Consider the following 15,784-nt stretch of genomic DNA (forward strand, 5'->3'; position numbering starts at 1 on the left):
TACAAAGTTAGGTTACCGCTGCATACGGTAGGCTACTGATGGATTCCGGTTAGGTAGTGTCACCCTGGATACCCGCCTATACCGGGACCTGGACCAATGAGCGGCTGTAAATTGACCAACATTGAGACTTTTTACAAAGGCTTTTATTTTGGCTGACAAGCAGCAGAAGCGTGGTTTGTTTTTTAACCTTTTTTTTGTGTGTTTTCATATTTTAATTTATTCATTAAACAATGGACCGACCCAGCCTTCGGAGACTATTTTCTGCATGTGATGTGGACAAGTCCGGTAGGATAGAGTACGAGGACTTCACGGCTGTTTGCCGGGAGCTCAACGTCCCTGAGACTGAGATCAAAACTCTGTTCGACAAGTTCGACGCAGACAAAGACGGTTACATCGACTACAGTAAGTTTTCTTCCGGATTTCAAAAGGTTTCAGAGACTCTGGACGTGGCGCCTTTCGGCGCTGGTTCGTCCCAAAACCCAGGCGGCCCTTGGGAAGAGTTTGTCGGCAGGATAGATGGGGAGTCTGTCCTCTCAGTCAGGTAAACACATCCGGTTGCTCAGTCGCTTTAACCAGGATTTTCAAATGAACGAGCCAGGTGATGACTCATAAACCGTAGCCTACACATATAACGTTAAACATCATGAGGCTTGAAGAAGGGCTCTGCTACAGCAGGTGTGTGAGACGTGTCGGTAATTTGACACTCGCTAATGAGGCCTAGGCCTACACTAGTCACTTCCATAACACCAACACTTTTTTCCAACATAACCTGGCTGTGTTCATATAGAGTGGGGTGGATTAAACTTTTTGTTCACACAATGCCCACCTTTTTTGAGCTTTAATTTTTGTTTGGAATTAGTTCTGTCATGGAGATGCCCCAGTTGTCGGATGGCCCTACTCAGTAGGCTAAGCCCATGTGATACGGTCGTGACAACTAAGCAAACACTATGGGGTGGACTTGATAAAAGTAATAGAGAACACCTCCTAGGCCAGGATAAGGTTATGTAGGCCTACTTCAGTATGAATCATGACAGAAGGGTTTGCTGAAGGGATCTTGTAGAGTGCATTAGTTTTAGCTATATATGTAACTAAAACATAGAAACTGAATGCTATTTTAATTCAAAAGTATATGTCTATAGACAGGTGTCTTTATAGGCATGTGGTTATTTTATTTTGTAAGTGCACTACAAGTGGCCATGAGGAGCGATAATGATAGAAAAAACTGGGATGCTAATGGATATGCTGGGGGGGATTTAAACACCCGGTCATATTTTTAGTTTCATAAAATGTTGCTACTGTCCAAGTAGGCCTATTTTCAAGGTTCATAAGCTATACCGTTTCAATAACAATTTTTTTCAAAATATGCTTTTCCCTCCAACAGTCTCAGGGAGCAGCTGGCTGATCTTTACCAGGCCATTCACTCCTCTGCAAACATGACTATGCTGCGGCAGTATGAGGAAATCATCCAGTCCCTGAGCAGTCAAAGCCTGGACAACATGACACAGTGTGAACGGCTGGAGACCAGTCTAAAGCGGTAAGGACAATGGAATCAGTACAGCTCAGGATATCTTCCCTGTGGAAAAGAAAAAAAATAGAATGATTATGAAATAATGGGCTGTCTAAATGAGTCACCATACTTAGGTGTATGTGTACTTGTGCGACTCATGTAATAAGATTTAGAAGTGACTAAAAAAAGAAGGTTGTACTAGTTGGAAAGTTAGTTTTTAGAGTTAAATAGTGCTTTTAAATGTCCTTACTGTAAACAAAGTGCATGTAGATTTATTTTGACCACAGAGCAGAGGGGAACTGCTGCCCTCTTGTGGCTGTAAACCACAGCGATGAGAGACCCTGATGCTGAATCCACTCCATCAACTTTTACCAGCTAATCGCTAACTTTGTCTGTTTTGCTAGTCACTGGTGACATAGAAAGATAAATAAATAAATAATGAAGCATCTCTGTGATTTTCTAAGTTGTTGGCAGGACATTATCAATAGCATTCACATGAAACTAACACACCATATGTTTGTCTTTGACCAGTTTATTAATACCATTCTTTGTATAAGTAGTTTATTAGATTTTGATAAATATTTGACAAATGGTATGAATTTCATCCTGCAGGCTCGGATTACAATATTGTTTTCACAGCCCCCCCCCCCCACCCCCCTCCCCATAGCAGCAGAGAAAATAAGCTTGTTTAAAAAATCAATTCAGGGGTTTTCACAGTGGTTACTGATATTCCAGTTGAGCAGTGATTGTAAATAATGTAGGTTGCATTTGAAAGGCTTACGGAAGATGTGAGTTAAGCCGTTAAATAATTCCCTTTTTAATCTACATTGAACTAACTATTGAATTTCAGTCCTAGACATGGGAAAGAAATGTCTTTTAGTTGGTTTTGTTTGGTTTCTCTCTCTCTCTCTCTCTCTTTGTGTGGTTCAGTAACTTTATGAGAAAGGTGACATTCCTTTTTCAAGGAAGTAGGAAGACTTAAATGTGCTGCCCTGCCTTGTTCTTTTAAGCCTTCAACAAACTGGATATATATGACACCTACAGTATTGTTCCACTATCTGGTGTAAATAAAAATACCTTTTTAAATCCTCACAGAGAACATGCAATAAAATAAAATAAATACTAGAGGTTTTATTGAGAAATCTCACCGACAAAGTTGAGTACACCTGTGGAATCTGCTTTTTAAAGTGTGCCCCTCCCTTTCAATCTGGTTGGTTCATGACGAGACAAGAGTAGAGCAGGCACAAATTCAGCACATTTAAACTCAAATGAGGCAGGAAGAATAGATGCATTGATGGATTCATATTTATTTGATATCTGGGACTACTGGTGGACAATCTGTTTGGATTTCAAGGCTGCCGGCACATATGTACATTTTCTTTCCAAACAGAGCTGAGGATCTGAACAACAGCCAGCTGTCAGAGCTAGAGGACGATATACAGCAGCAACTTGCCAGAACAGAGGAGAGGGTGAGAGAAGAGGTAAGTCTCAATTCTGCGGGATTAATAGTGGGTGATCGCTCCTTCGATATACTCCAATATTCATTTAAAAAAACTAGATGAATTGTCTGTCGTATAAGCAGCTGCATTTAACCAATAAACAAATTTTATTTCATAGTAAAGTGAATCTACACATTCTTCATTGGTTCTTGTGAGCTACCTTTTTACATTTGAGGTACAGCACACAGCAGCAGGTTTACAAGTCTCCTCACAAAGAGCCTCTGTGCAGTCAGATGAAAGCCCCTCTTCAAGGCCTGAGCCAGTCTGCACCTCTAACTGCTCTGGTTTCATGTTCGTAGGAGTGTAAGAAAATGGAAGGAATTTTGGCAGCCATGCAGAGGAAGCATGAGAATGAGCTCGCAGACCTGCATGCAAATATGGACAGACTGTTAAAGGTACGGTTTACACAACGTTTGCATTTACTTTGTTCTTCCATGGTAAACAGATTGTATGAAGGTGGCATGTTTTCTTACATCATGAAAAAGAGCAAAACAATTATCTGTACCTGGAAGACATAACATACAGTACACAGGAAAATGAAAAAGGAAACACAAGAGATGAGACATAACTAAGAATAATAATAATAGAGAAAGACAAACATGATGTTTCTGTTATGTTAAAGAGGCGGTCGGGGAAACTGCAGGGCAGCTTTGACCTATGATGCAGTTAGTGAAAGGGCAAGTATAGATATGCATAATGTTTGATAAGACTCCCTCTGTATACAACCTGAGGAATGCTGTTGTTAGCCCACTAGCCATGCTAGCTCCCAAGCTCCCATAGTTTATGCAGACAATTCAGCTGCATGCTATTTTTTGTCCGGCCTGACTACCTGCTGCCACCACAGCACACAAATACATTTCACACAGCATTGTACCATTAGTGGTAATTTTCACCATTTTAGATAACCTGTTAAAGAGCACCAAAGTTAAGTTCTAAATAGGAACAGTACAGATCTACACACGTCGATGTTGCCACCTACAGGTTGATCAGTACCTGCTAATGGCTACATAGACATGTCGAGGCAGCAAGCTGTGATTGATTATCTCACGCAGCTTGTCTTTAACGGATATGTACTCACTGTCAAACTGAATCTTACTTTGTTTGCCAATAGATGGTACTTATTTTTATGATTTAAACTCATTGTCTTGTAAAAATCTAAAACTGTTTAACAAATGATCTGTTCTGAAGAACCAAAAGGACTCCAACCGTTCAAAGGAGGATGTGGTGAAACTGAACGAACAAATCAGTGATCTCTCACAGGTAAGAAGTGAGTCATGTCTCATGCTGTTGTTGTTGTTGTACAGAAATGGTTCCACTTTAGTTATTCCCCCAAATCTCTGCACAGGAAAATGAGCAGCTGCGATATTCTCTGCTGCAAGCCCAGACAGACATCTCCATCCTGCACTCGGAGCTGGACAAGCTGAAGAACATGTATGCAGACCAGAAAGCTCAATATCAGAGGTGAGGCACCGTCTTTAAGCCCAGCTCCAGTCATGTCTGTTGACACCTCCAGCACACAACATGTGCTCTGTGCTTCTTCACAGAGAAACAGAGGATTTGAAGATGATGGTTGAGGAATACCAGTCATATTCCAGTCAGATTCAAGTTCTCCAGTAAGTCTGTTTTCCACTTGATGAAGCTGTCCATTGTGGATATTTAGTGATTTATTTTTAATCAATCAATAATTCCCCAAAACCTGTTTATCAGCAACACTTTTCTTTAACTGACCCCTATTATGCACTTTACTTACGCAGTTGTAAGTAGACAAACATGTTTATTAATGTCTTTTTTCAACCACTATTATATGAGGTATGCAGTAAAGCAATAAAGTCATACTTCTGTGTGCTCTTTTTCATGTGTTTTCTTACTCTGCATTTTCTAGATTGGAAAATACTATTCTGTTTTATGAGTCAATGTGTGTACATGTATCTCATCCTGTCTTGTATTTCCTCACACATCATAAGGGAAATGAACAAAAACCTGTATGACAGTAACGACGGATTGCGCTCTGCGTTGGCCAGTGAAACCGTTGCAGCTAAAAGGAGGGTGAGTCTCTTGTTTTGCTGATGACATATTTCCTCATACTCACTGGCATCTACATCAGATAGAAGCTGACAGCAAATTGCTTTTACTAGTTCAAGTGTTAAGGTTCCTCCCTGATATTCCTGATTTGCTCAACAGTTGTCTCCTCTCAATGAAATCCCAGCACGAAGAATGAAACCCCTCAGACAGAGCACGCTGAACCACGGCAGGTATAGAATGTTTTTTACTCTGAAATGTGGATTGATCTTGAGGAATTGAATTGTAACCGCTTATGCATGTATGTGTGTGTGTTTGTGTGTAGGGGTAGCTCAAAGCGGTATCCCGCCAAAACCACCTACTCTCATGTGGCTACTTGGGCTGATAAATACCTGGACAGTGGAGTCTCCATGCCGATGGACATAACTGACAGCGCATGCAGCGATTACGATAGTGATGACAGTAGGAGCTCTGCTGAGACTGTACACCACAGTTACTCATGCGTCCCGTCTGATGTGGAGGTCAGAACACACATTGGGCTCAAATAGTGGGGTCAGATCTCGCAAAACCGCTGTCGAGCTGTGACGGCTTTATATGAGTATTTTTTTTTCTCTGTTACAGATATCAGAAGTGAAATCTGAAGCTGAAGTGTCAATGTCTCCTAGCAGGGCGAGCTCCATTGCATCATCCCTACGAAGACGTTTGTCTGCATTTTCCTCAAAGGTAAAATGGCTTTTTGATGCAGGAGACCTCCTCATTTGTGTGTCAAACTTCTAGACGTCTTCGAAGTTCAACGCTAGCAGTGTGTCTCAGGGGCCCTTTACACGGTGAAAACGTGACAGTTTTCCCATTTTTGGTTTCAAAAGTTAAACCGTTCAGACGCAATTTATTTGAAATCTTCACTCGTACACATGTTTTCAGAGGAAACAGGCCGAAATCGCTGTTGTAAGCATGCCAAGCCAATAGTCAGTGGTGACACTTAGCCTAGTAGATAGCTCTTCCGGTACAATTTGATGCATAAAACCTTACTGTAACCGAAAATTAATGCCCCTAACGTTCATAAAGCATCTGGTGTAAGCTTGGGGTTACAAGTTTTGTAAATGACAAGGTTTCTGTCCTCTTATTTCCAGACAGATATATATATATTTTTTTGGCAGATTACTAAGTAAACCAACTTATTAAATGCTACCAATGCTACATGCTATACTTGTATTTATTGTAAACATTTAAACTTGCTAAACACATTTATTGTCAATGGGAGCATGTTAGCATGGGGTTGTTAGCATTTAGCCCATAGCAAGGTAAGTTTTACCAGGATCTTAATGAAAACATTTCAAAGTGTATTTAAAGAATTGTGGGGGCGCCCTTAGCTCAGTTGGTAGGGCGTCCCCCCATGGGCCTCGGCCAGCAGCGGACCCGGGTTCAATTCCAGCCCGCGGTCGTTCTCTGCAAGTCACTCCCCTCTCTGCCCCATTTCAACTCTGTCTCTACACTATCAATAAAGCATAAAAATGCCCAAAAAATATCTTAAAAAATAGAAATAAAAGAATTGCATAAAATCTTGTCATCTAAAATAAAATCTGTAAGATAAACTTTTAACTTCTTTTGACGTGTAATCAGTATAAATTAAAAATTAAAATCTCAATTCCAGTTTGACTTATAATTTGCTATTTCCAACGACACTTTACGCGTTTTATCAGTGGATGCTCAGTTGTCATTACATGAAATGAGCACAGAACATGTCATGGGTTGTTGTCAATGACTGAAATGTGATCAAAGGCTCCGGTAGAGCAATAAGTGGACCTTGAATTTAGGCAAAATGTTTATTTCCAAGACCAAGTATCAACATACACTCTCAACAACATAAATACTTACTGCAATCTTAATTACTCAATAAAACAAACTGAAAGGATTTTCACATACAACTGCTTCTTGTGTTTTGGTCCATTTCGGAAGCCTTCAGAAGCAGACTTAGAAGAACCAGAGGGACCTGTTCCGATGTATCGTCTGGTTTTAGCTGGAGACGCAGGATCTGGAAAGTCCAGCTTTCTGCTGAGACTAACGCTCAACGAGTTCAGAGGAGACATTCAGACAACACTGGGTGAGTGCAACACATCAAATTTAATCACATAACTAGACGTTAAAAAAAATCTTGATTTCAGAGGTATTGATACGGCGTGTTGGTTCTCAGGAGTGGATTTCCAGATAAAGAGGATGCTGGTGGATGGAGAGAAGACGAGCCTACAGATATGGGACACTGCAGGACAGGAGAGGTGTTGTACTTGCTCAAACATTCAAACAATTAATCAATCATTTAGTCCTCTGTCAAAAATGTCACTGTTATAATGCCTGTCTTCACTGCAGGTTTCGCAGCATTGCCAGGTCATATTTCCGTAAAGCTCATGGAGTCTTGCTACTGTACGATGTAACTTCTGAAAGCAGCTTCCTTAACGTCAGAGCGTGGGTGGATCAGATTCAGGTAATAGTTGGTAGGCTGACTGGCAAAGAATGAGTATATAGAGTGTATAATATGTTTTACAATGTCCTTTTGTTTTTAAACAGGATTCAACGGACGAGAAGATCCCCATGTGCGTTATTGGAAATAAGGTGGACCTCCGAGAGCAGCTTCCACAGGGAGGCAGTGTGAGCAGTCTGCATGGAGAGAAGTTGGCTAAGGTGCGTTAAAGTTTCATTCCACCTAATGTAAAAGTGTTTGAAGAGCAGCCCGGCCTCCCAGGTGTCTAAATAAACCAACTGCAGTCAGTTATGTGGATGTTTTGCTTGCAGGCGTACGGAGCCTTATTCTGCGAAACGAGTGCCAAAGAGGGAACCAACGTCGTGGAGGCTGTGCTTCACCTAGCGAGGTAGGATGTCAGAGAGAGAGTTTGAGTTGAGAAGTGTTTCTCTCCACAAACCATGGCAACACTCAGACTTGTTTTCTTGTTCACAGGGAAGTAAAGAAAAGTGTGACACTGAGACGGGAGTCAGATTCTCAGGTCAGACTGAGTCAATCCAACCCTAAGAAGACTCTTAACGCTTGCTGTGGACTGTAGGCGACTAATATACGTATGTACACACCTTGGAGCAATGAAGGACATTTTGACTTTTATTTTTTGATGAAGAACCTTATTTTACACATTTTTAACCTTTTTGAAATATTTTACTCTCACTCCTTGAATGAATTTTCATAAATGTTTATTCTATGATCAAAATGAAGTTTTTTCTATTGTTGGAAATTTGCACAAATATAAATGCACAAAATGTAATCACACTTATATTTTTCTTTGCTTTTGTATTTATTTGGTTGTAATGTCAATTCAATGAAGTGTATAAATAATGAATATTAAAGCCTGAATTGGGATTCAAGTTAAATAATTTTGAATGGTTAAGACTGGTTGAAATGGTTAAAAAATGAATGCCCTTTTCTTTTTTTTCAAGACCGCACTGAATGGAGGAGCACGTTTCTTTAAAAATCAAGAGAAAAGGACAAAGTACCTTTCTTTTATTTTTCAGTGTAAGCAGTATTACATAGCAGTCAAACACCTTAAATGATCCTTTTTACTAAAATAACTTAGTCTGGTTACAGTTTTTACAAAAGTTTATTTTTGTAATGTATGGGTCTTTGATACCAGAATATTTTCCTGGACCCATAATCTTTGAAGACAAACTGAAATGTAATCCCCCTTTCAAATAAAACAGACGTCCAGTGACGGATGACTGATGAAATGTCTGTCTTATCGATCAGCAGAAATCTTTTCTGGTTTTGTGAATACATCAGATGCTGTAATATCATAAATAATGTACACCTTCAGAGAAACTCCTGTTCCACTGTTAAAAAAAAATTATAATAATTTTTCAAATTAACCTGACAACAAACTCTGCACCTGCACATTAAGATGATGATGATGAGGATGATGATGTTGATGACTTTCAGTTCCTTGCTGTCATAATCACTGACGTCACTAAGCTGCCCAAGGCCACAACCAGAGCGCCGAGAATAAACTTCCAGGAAATTCCCTACAACACAGACAGTCAAAATCAAGCATGTTGGTCATTTGAATAAAACATATTGGATATATATTCATGTTGTGGCTTACAGATTCTTTCTTCTTGGAAGGTATCAGAAAAGGTGTTATATTGTCTCCAAGCATCTGCGCCGGTTTAGCTTTCAATTCCTGAGTGCCTCTGCCGCCTGACTGCCTTTGGACGAGTTTAGATAACTCAACGTGGATCGCCTAAGGAAAAGAAAAAAGGCAAACATCTTAACACATGCTGATAATGCTGTAAAGGCTGATTTCTGTAGATCAAATGTTGCAAAGGAGACATGAAAGATTTCTTCTTGAAAAAAGGCACGAGTTGCAGTTTTAAAAATGTCCAGCAGGTGAGAGCAGAGTTCTGAAACACAAACCTTCACTGAGGAAGTCCCAAAAATCTCGATGAGACAACAAGCCATAATAATCATGACATTTAAAATGCATGATAACCTTTATCCTAGATTTCCATGCAAAGGCTGGAAGGTCATATTTTGTAACTAGTTTAATTAGATCAGTCCTGTGATGTTTTAACTTAAATATTTAATTAAAATGCCTTAAAATGTAATTAAGCATCACATGTATGCTGGTTCATCAATATGCTTCATCTGTTCTGTGTTCATCTTCGGAATGCAGAACATTAACTTTCTCATAGAGCAGCCAGATCTGTTTTCTCCAAAGTATTTAATCCTGCATGGAGACAAGGGTGCAATTACAAGAGCAGTATATTTTAGTTTTGTCTCGACAAGACCAGACATATTTGTCACGGTGGCATTGTGCCCTATGGGTCAGGTCATTGTAATACTGGCAACAGTGTGCTGTAAACAGCCAATGGAAATGTCCTCCTCCACTTCATTAACCCAGCCGGAGGTCAGTGAAGCCAGTTAGCTAAAATAATCTTCATAAACTGAGATTAGTGTTAATTTTTGTTGCAACATACATAATGCCAGAGTAGTTATTTTAATTATACAGTGTATAGTCTACATTGTAGCTGCGGGGGAGTGTCTGGCTCTTTCTGACCTTAACTTTGACTACTTTTGGAGCGCAGGACTTCAGAGTGAAAGGCCTAGCTCGCATGTGTGTTATTTTTACCAAGTTGCCGGACAACACCGACCACTGTGGTCCACATCTGTAGACTGCCAGATGTGCAGTTTGCTAGACCCTCTGCTGAGGATTTGGCAGATTAGATGAAACACAAACAAGACAGAACAGGCCTTCGACAAAAGTAGCACACTGGGATCTGAGGCTTCTCTTTTCTTCGGTCTATTGGGTGAACAACTTTGTTTCTCAATTCTCTAAACCTAGGCTTGGCACATGAAACGGGTTTTCTGCATGATGACCCGGCATCCACATCTTCCCAGAGATGTTTCCTGGTAACTGAAAAGATGCAATGAAAACTTTGACAATTGAATATTAAGAACATAATGAGCTGATAATTGAAATTCATTGTGTTCTCGACTGTTTTGATTTGCAGTAAAGTTCAAGTCCATATTTAGACTTGACAAGGACTGTAGATGGAGATACAACTGAATATTGTTTTTTTGACAATTTGACATTTTATTATCTGAATATTGGATGGTTTGCGACACAATGTGGTAGACTAATTCAAGTTTGGTGATCCCTTAATGTTCAATTAGTGCAACCATCAGGTCAAATTTGTATTAGTCCAACACTTCGGTTTATGATCAAATACCAGCAATACTACCAACATTCCTATCAGCATTGCTGTATTTTGTGTATAGTGCTTATTGGCAATTGTTAGCATGCTAACATTATAAAAAATACTATGATGAACATGGTAAACAACCTGCTAAACATCAACATGTTAGCATCTTCATTGTGTTGCTGTACACTCATGTTCCATATAAATAGTGTTTATAAGTGGCTGTGTTTGAGTATATTTAATGTCAATGCTGTATATCCCCAGGGACATAGACACAGCTGGCTGTCTGAATTTTTGATAAATATATTGTCAGATGCCAGTACACATATTTAGATTTTGGTATTTTGCTGATTAATGTCGTTCAAATAATTGCATGAGGGATGGGGCACATAAATGATCATCATATACAGTATGCTCATTCAATCATCAATAATTTATGAATTCATTATAATACGCACGTTCAGGCCTGACAGAATTCCCTTAAGATTGAAATAAAGTCCATTTTAGCAAATGGAATCGGAAATGTATCCAAATGTTGTGGACCTATGTGACAAATGCCACGCCTCCTCTTGTAACTTGAGTCATATGTTTTTTTATTGTCCCAGACTAAACAGATTCTGGAATGACTTTTTTATGATCATGACAAAGGTTCTAGGAGCCCAAATTAAAACAGACCCCTTAATTGCAATATTTGGAACCCCATCTCAACAACCCCATATTACAGCCTTACAATCAGAAACATTATCCTCTCACTTGATCGGCTCGCAGCCGAGTGTGAAGCGGCTGGGATGAGGATCAGAGCCTCTATATTTGAGGCCATGGTTCTCGACAGGAAACCGATTGACTGCCTACTCGGGGTAGGGAAAGAGCCCTTAGCCCAAAATGAATGAGTTAATGTTCCTTGGGTCTTTTTCACGCGTGAGGGGACAATGGAGTGTGAAATTGTCAAGAGAACAGGAACAGTTTAGGAAGTATTGCATTCGCTTTAATGCACCGTTGTGAGGAAAGGAGAGCTGTGCCAGAAGGCAAAGCTCTCGATCTACTGGTCAATCTTCTTTTCCTAAACCTCACTATGACGACTGTTGGGTAATGACCAAAAGAACGAGATCGCGGGTATAGTGGCTTTTCTCAGGAGGGATGTTGGCGTCTCCCTTAGAGATAAGGTGAGAAACTCAGCCATCCGTGAGGAACTCGGAGTACAGTCGCTGCTGCTTTGCGTAGATAGGAGCCAGTTGAGGTGGTTCGGGTATCTAATAAGGATGCAACCTGGGCGCCACGTCAAGGTTGGAGGAAGCCCCAGGCAAGAAGCAGGACTAGGTGGAGGGTTATATCAGTGAGTGAGGGAGGGAGGGTGGGGATTCACATGCAGATTTGTAAGGAAACGTGGTGACGAGACGGGACGGGCTCAACTCAGTCACATAATCTCACTTTGGTGGCCGGCTCCAGTTTCAAGGCCCTCTTTAGCACCTCCATCGCCTCTTTGTATTCACCCTTGTCCGACAGGAGCTGAAAGAGAAAACCAAGGTGAGCAGTGCGGGAGGACCCATTAATTAAAACAGACATACAACAGATAGCAATAAAGTAGTAGCTAGTTTTATCCTCTTAATCTATTCCCATATTGAAAAAAAATCCTCTTCCTTACAGGAACCCTCCCTCGATAATAATTTATAGATTGATAAGGATCAAATCAGATACCCCTTGTAGTTGCAGTCATGTTGTTTCTGACTTCTGAGTAATATTGCCACAGGAATAGCCCTCACCTTCCCGGTCCTGTAAAGGGCCTTGACGTTATTGGGCTCGCAGCTCAGAACCTCCTGGCTGCTGTGCAGCGCCTCGTCATACTGCGCCAGTTTGAGCTGAGCAGTGGCCAGGTTGTTCAAACACTTCACACGGTAGCCCTGCACCTGCACCTCCTCCTCCACCTCTGCCTTCACACCGCCATCTGTGCAGAGACACACAACCCTGATGTTTGCTCTGCTGAGGGCATGTGAACTTGAGTCTATTTATTGGTGACACAAAAAAAGTTCAAGAGAAAAGTTTGACAGATATTGGTAATCTAAGAGGATTTATATAGTTCCCATTGGTGTCATTATAATGACAGTCCATGTTTTTACTTTTTATTCAGCTGGATAGTGTATCAATGTCCCCTGATGTAACTGGATGGTTTCAACATTCGATCCCAACAGCTGATCAAAGTAATGATAAAGCCATTTTGGTACAAATGCCTACTCATAATTGGAGTATAATGGATAGCTCAGGGATTATTTATTATAACACTTTACATCTTACATTTATTTTGAATTAAGCCAATTCAATGCTCTAAGTAAATCAATGCTCTATTCAGACATGATAAAGAGCGTTTAAACTGCCCACACTGATTTATTTACTTCCATTTAGACCCATAAAATAATTTCAAAGATCAACAGATGATATCTGTTGTGAATTAAAGCGAACATTTAATGTCACACGATCACGAGTCAAATCAATTTGACTTATTTGTAACCTTCAAGTGTGGTGAATCCCACTTGTAAAATAAATCAGATCGACCCAAAATGACCCATGAAGAGCTAAATGTTGGTGTCTCTGCTTCATTATATTATTTTCCTGCCCCTAGTTGTCTTCTCCACTAATTACACAATCTCGATGCCCTGATAAACTCCCCTCTTCAGTGCCAGAGCAAGTTCACTCCCTGGTCACACCATCATTGACACATTACGAAGCAGTTCATGCTTTTCTCTTCACTGACTTGTTCAGCTGCATTTCCCTCACAGGCACGCTGCCATGTCAATGATTGATGCGATTAAGAAGGTGGAAATAATAAGAAAGCTGATTAGCTTTGATTATGCAAAAATTAATTAAGCAAAAACATTTATGGTGGCACTCAGCTCAGATAGATGTGGCTGTGCATGGTTACGGTGTGATTAGTGTGGAGGAGAGCACTAAAATGTTATGTCATTCTGTGCTGAGATTGATACAGAAATGGTGTGGATGAAGTTTATCAAATGCTGTTTTATTGTATATTCCTGTGTGTGTGTGTGTGTGTGTGTGTGTGTGTGTGTGTGTGTGTGTGTGTGTGTGTGTGTGTGTGTGTGTGTGTGTGTGTGTGTGTGTGTGTGTGTGTGTGTGTGTGTGTGTGTGTGTGTGTGTGTGTGTGTGTGTGTGTGTGTGTGTGTGTGTGTGTGTGTGTGTGTGTGTGTGTGTGTGTGTGCGTGCGCGCGCGCTTGTGTTTTATCTGTATCCTGTTTCCATTTGAACCTTATCCCGAGAAGATAATGCACACATCAACTACTCTAACACATCCCTGGCACATTACAGAAATATTTCTCTATGAATAAATTGAAGTTTTGAGGCTCGATGTACCTTTGCTGCGTGTTGTGAGCACATCCAGAGCCATACTATAGGCCCTGGCAGCCATACTGTATTCCTCCCTCTGGAAATGAAAGTTTCCTCGCTCTCGTTTCTGGTTGGCGATGCGGAACCGGTCTGCAATGGGCACAGTTAACGTGACTGGTTTGTCTACGAAGTCCAGCAGCTGGAGCTGGTAGAGTAGTGGAGCCCACGCTGGAATATCTGGCTCCCTGTGTATAAGCAAAGACCAAAGGAAACTTATAAGCATAATCAATATCATCACAGAGTAAAAGAGCAGAGGAGCATCCAAGAGTAAACTCGGGGTCAGACAGACTCACCTTTTAAAGATGATCATTAAATCAATCAAGGAATCAATCTCTTTTGTATGTGGAAAGCAGAAACTAGCTTGTCAACATCGTGCACACCAAACTCAAAGCATTGTAACTCATCCAGGAAATTTGATGGCCACGTTAAAAATGTGTTTCAGTGTTTAGACAGATATCGTAAATTTGTACTAGGTGCTATGAGGAACTTTTAAATATTTCTGAAACAATCTAATTTTTCCTCTGATGATCATAAATGACATGTAACTGCAAACAAGACCATCAGTGCAAAACATTTTTTTTTTAAATAGTTTTTCTTAAGGCCTTTTTCATGGGAACCACAGCTGGCGTAGTAAAAAAAACTATCCCTTTTGTCCAAAGGGGGTTCAAGAATGAACACAAACTAAAATGTCCTCAGAGCACCTTTAAAAAGAGTGTTGTAAAATAGTTTAGTAAGGAACTTGTCTAAATTATTTGCTTTTTAAAATGTTGTATTTTTCCTTTCCGGAGACCCAGTGGTTGTCAGGGAGACCATGTTAACACCAAGTGTACTATATGCAGTAAGACAACTAAACCAGACTGAGTGAACATTGGGATGTGACCAGTTGTTGTATATTAAAATAAATAAATCAAGTTGGATTATAAGTGAAATATAATTTGGTTTATGCTTTTGTCACACATAATCATCTTCAACAACAGACAAACGACCAAGGTTGTTGCATCTTGGACCCCAAGAAGACGACAAAATGCTTTGATCAACACAAAGTCTCCCAGCAAACACACAAACTCAGAGTGCTCTGTGTTCTGCCAGACCCATGCTACAGTATATAACCGCCCCTCGTTTCTTAACCATCTATAATTAATAAGCTGTCTGTCTCCGATAAAAACTATTTCACCTCAACTTCCCTAAACACATCACACACACCATTCGCAGATACAGGACTTTAAAGTATGTATTTTCACCTCACAATACCCCACTATCATATGTACAAAATGGTGAAATGTTCCATTTAACAGTGTAACAAATGGAAGAGGACTTGTTTCTATCTTTCTAAACAAAATAATTAAATTGGCATAATATTTTTAGTGCAATAAACAGTTCAATGTGCACATCCTTATACACATCCTAAGATAAATATTAATTATATTAAGTGCTTGGTTAAGTACTTAAACACATACAAGTTAAATGTACATTCACCATGATAACTAGCTAGCACATCTGAACATGTTAATCAAAAGCCCCCTTCACACGCTCAGACATGAATGGTACATCTGCTGTGGTTTTATCGAAAACGAATAAAGCCTTGAGGAGGTTTGTTCCTCCGAGTGATGACTCAGTTGAGCAGAAGATTTTTGTGTTAAATCTGAAGTTATACATTCTCTAACTGGAGTGA

At 40.1% G+C, this 15,784-nt stretch overlaps 2 protein-coding genes across 2 annotated transcripts in view; one reads left to right on the forward strand and one right to left on the reverse strand.

The window, feature by feature from the left end:
- rasef2 (RAS and EF-hand domain containing 2) lies at positions 1–9,050 on the forward strand. Its single transcript, XM_080027504.1, has 17 exons — positions 1–541; positions 1,382–1,534; positions 2,898–2,988; positions 3,306–3,401; positions 4,195–4,266; positions 4,352–4,467; positions 4,551–4,619; positions 4,971–5,052; positions 5,188–5,258; positions 5,351–5,546; positions 5,647–5,748; positions 6,982–7,126; positions 7,217–7,298; positions 7,390–7,504; positions 7,588–7,701; positions 7,813–7,889; positions 7,976–9,050. The coding sequence occupies exons 1-17, from the start codon at positions 231–233 to the stop codon at positions 8,076–8,078; spliced, it is 1,995 nt and encodes a 664-aa protein (XP_079883630.1). The 5' UTR covers positions 1–230; the 3' UTR covers positions 8,079–9,050.
- The window catches only part of fkbp16 (FKBP prolyl isomerase 16), a gene marked incomplete at both ends in the record, with an annotated part of 26,816 nt that continues 19,987 nt past the window's right edge, over positions 8,956–15,784 (reverse strand). The window contains 5 exons of the mRNA XM_080027505.1: positions 8,956–9,042; positions 9,123–9,260; positions 12,148–12,225; positions 12,480–12,661; positions 14,080–14,297. Of these exons, the coding sequence (XP_079883631.1) occupies positions 8,956–9,042; positions 9,123–9,260; positions 12,148–12,225; positions 12,480–12,661; positions 14,080–14,297 (703 nt within the window). The remainder of the gene's footprint in view (positions 9,043–9,122; positions 9,261–12,147; positions 12,226–12,479; positions 12,662–14,079; positions 14,298–15,784) is intronic.

The sequence above is a fragment of the Ammodytes marinus genome (assembly GCF_949987685.1).
Source record: "Ammodytes marinus genome assembly, chromosome: 5".
In the NCBI taxonomy this organism is placed as follows: domain Eukaryota; kingdom Metazoa; phylum Chordata; class Actinopteri; order Uranoscopiformes; family Ammodytidae; genus Ammodytes; species Ammodytes marinus.

Excerpts from the sequence above, each read along its gene's own strand:
- rasef2 (XM_080027504.1), top strand. The coding sequence starts at position 231 with ATGGACCGACCCAGCCTTCGGAGACTATTTTCTGCATGTGATGTGGAC. Across the intron at positions 4,267-4,351 it reads AAATCAGTGATCTCTCACAG|GAAAATGAGCAGCTGCGATA; the intron begins GTAAGAAGTGAG and ends ATCTCTGCACAG. Across the intron at positions 4,620-4,970 it reads AGTCAGATTCAAGTTCTCCA|GGAAATGAACAAAAACCTGT; the intron begins GTAAGTCTGTTT and ends ACACATCATAAG.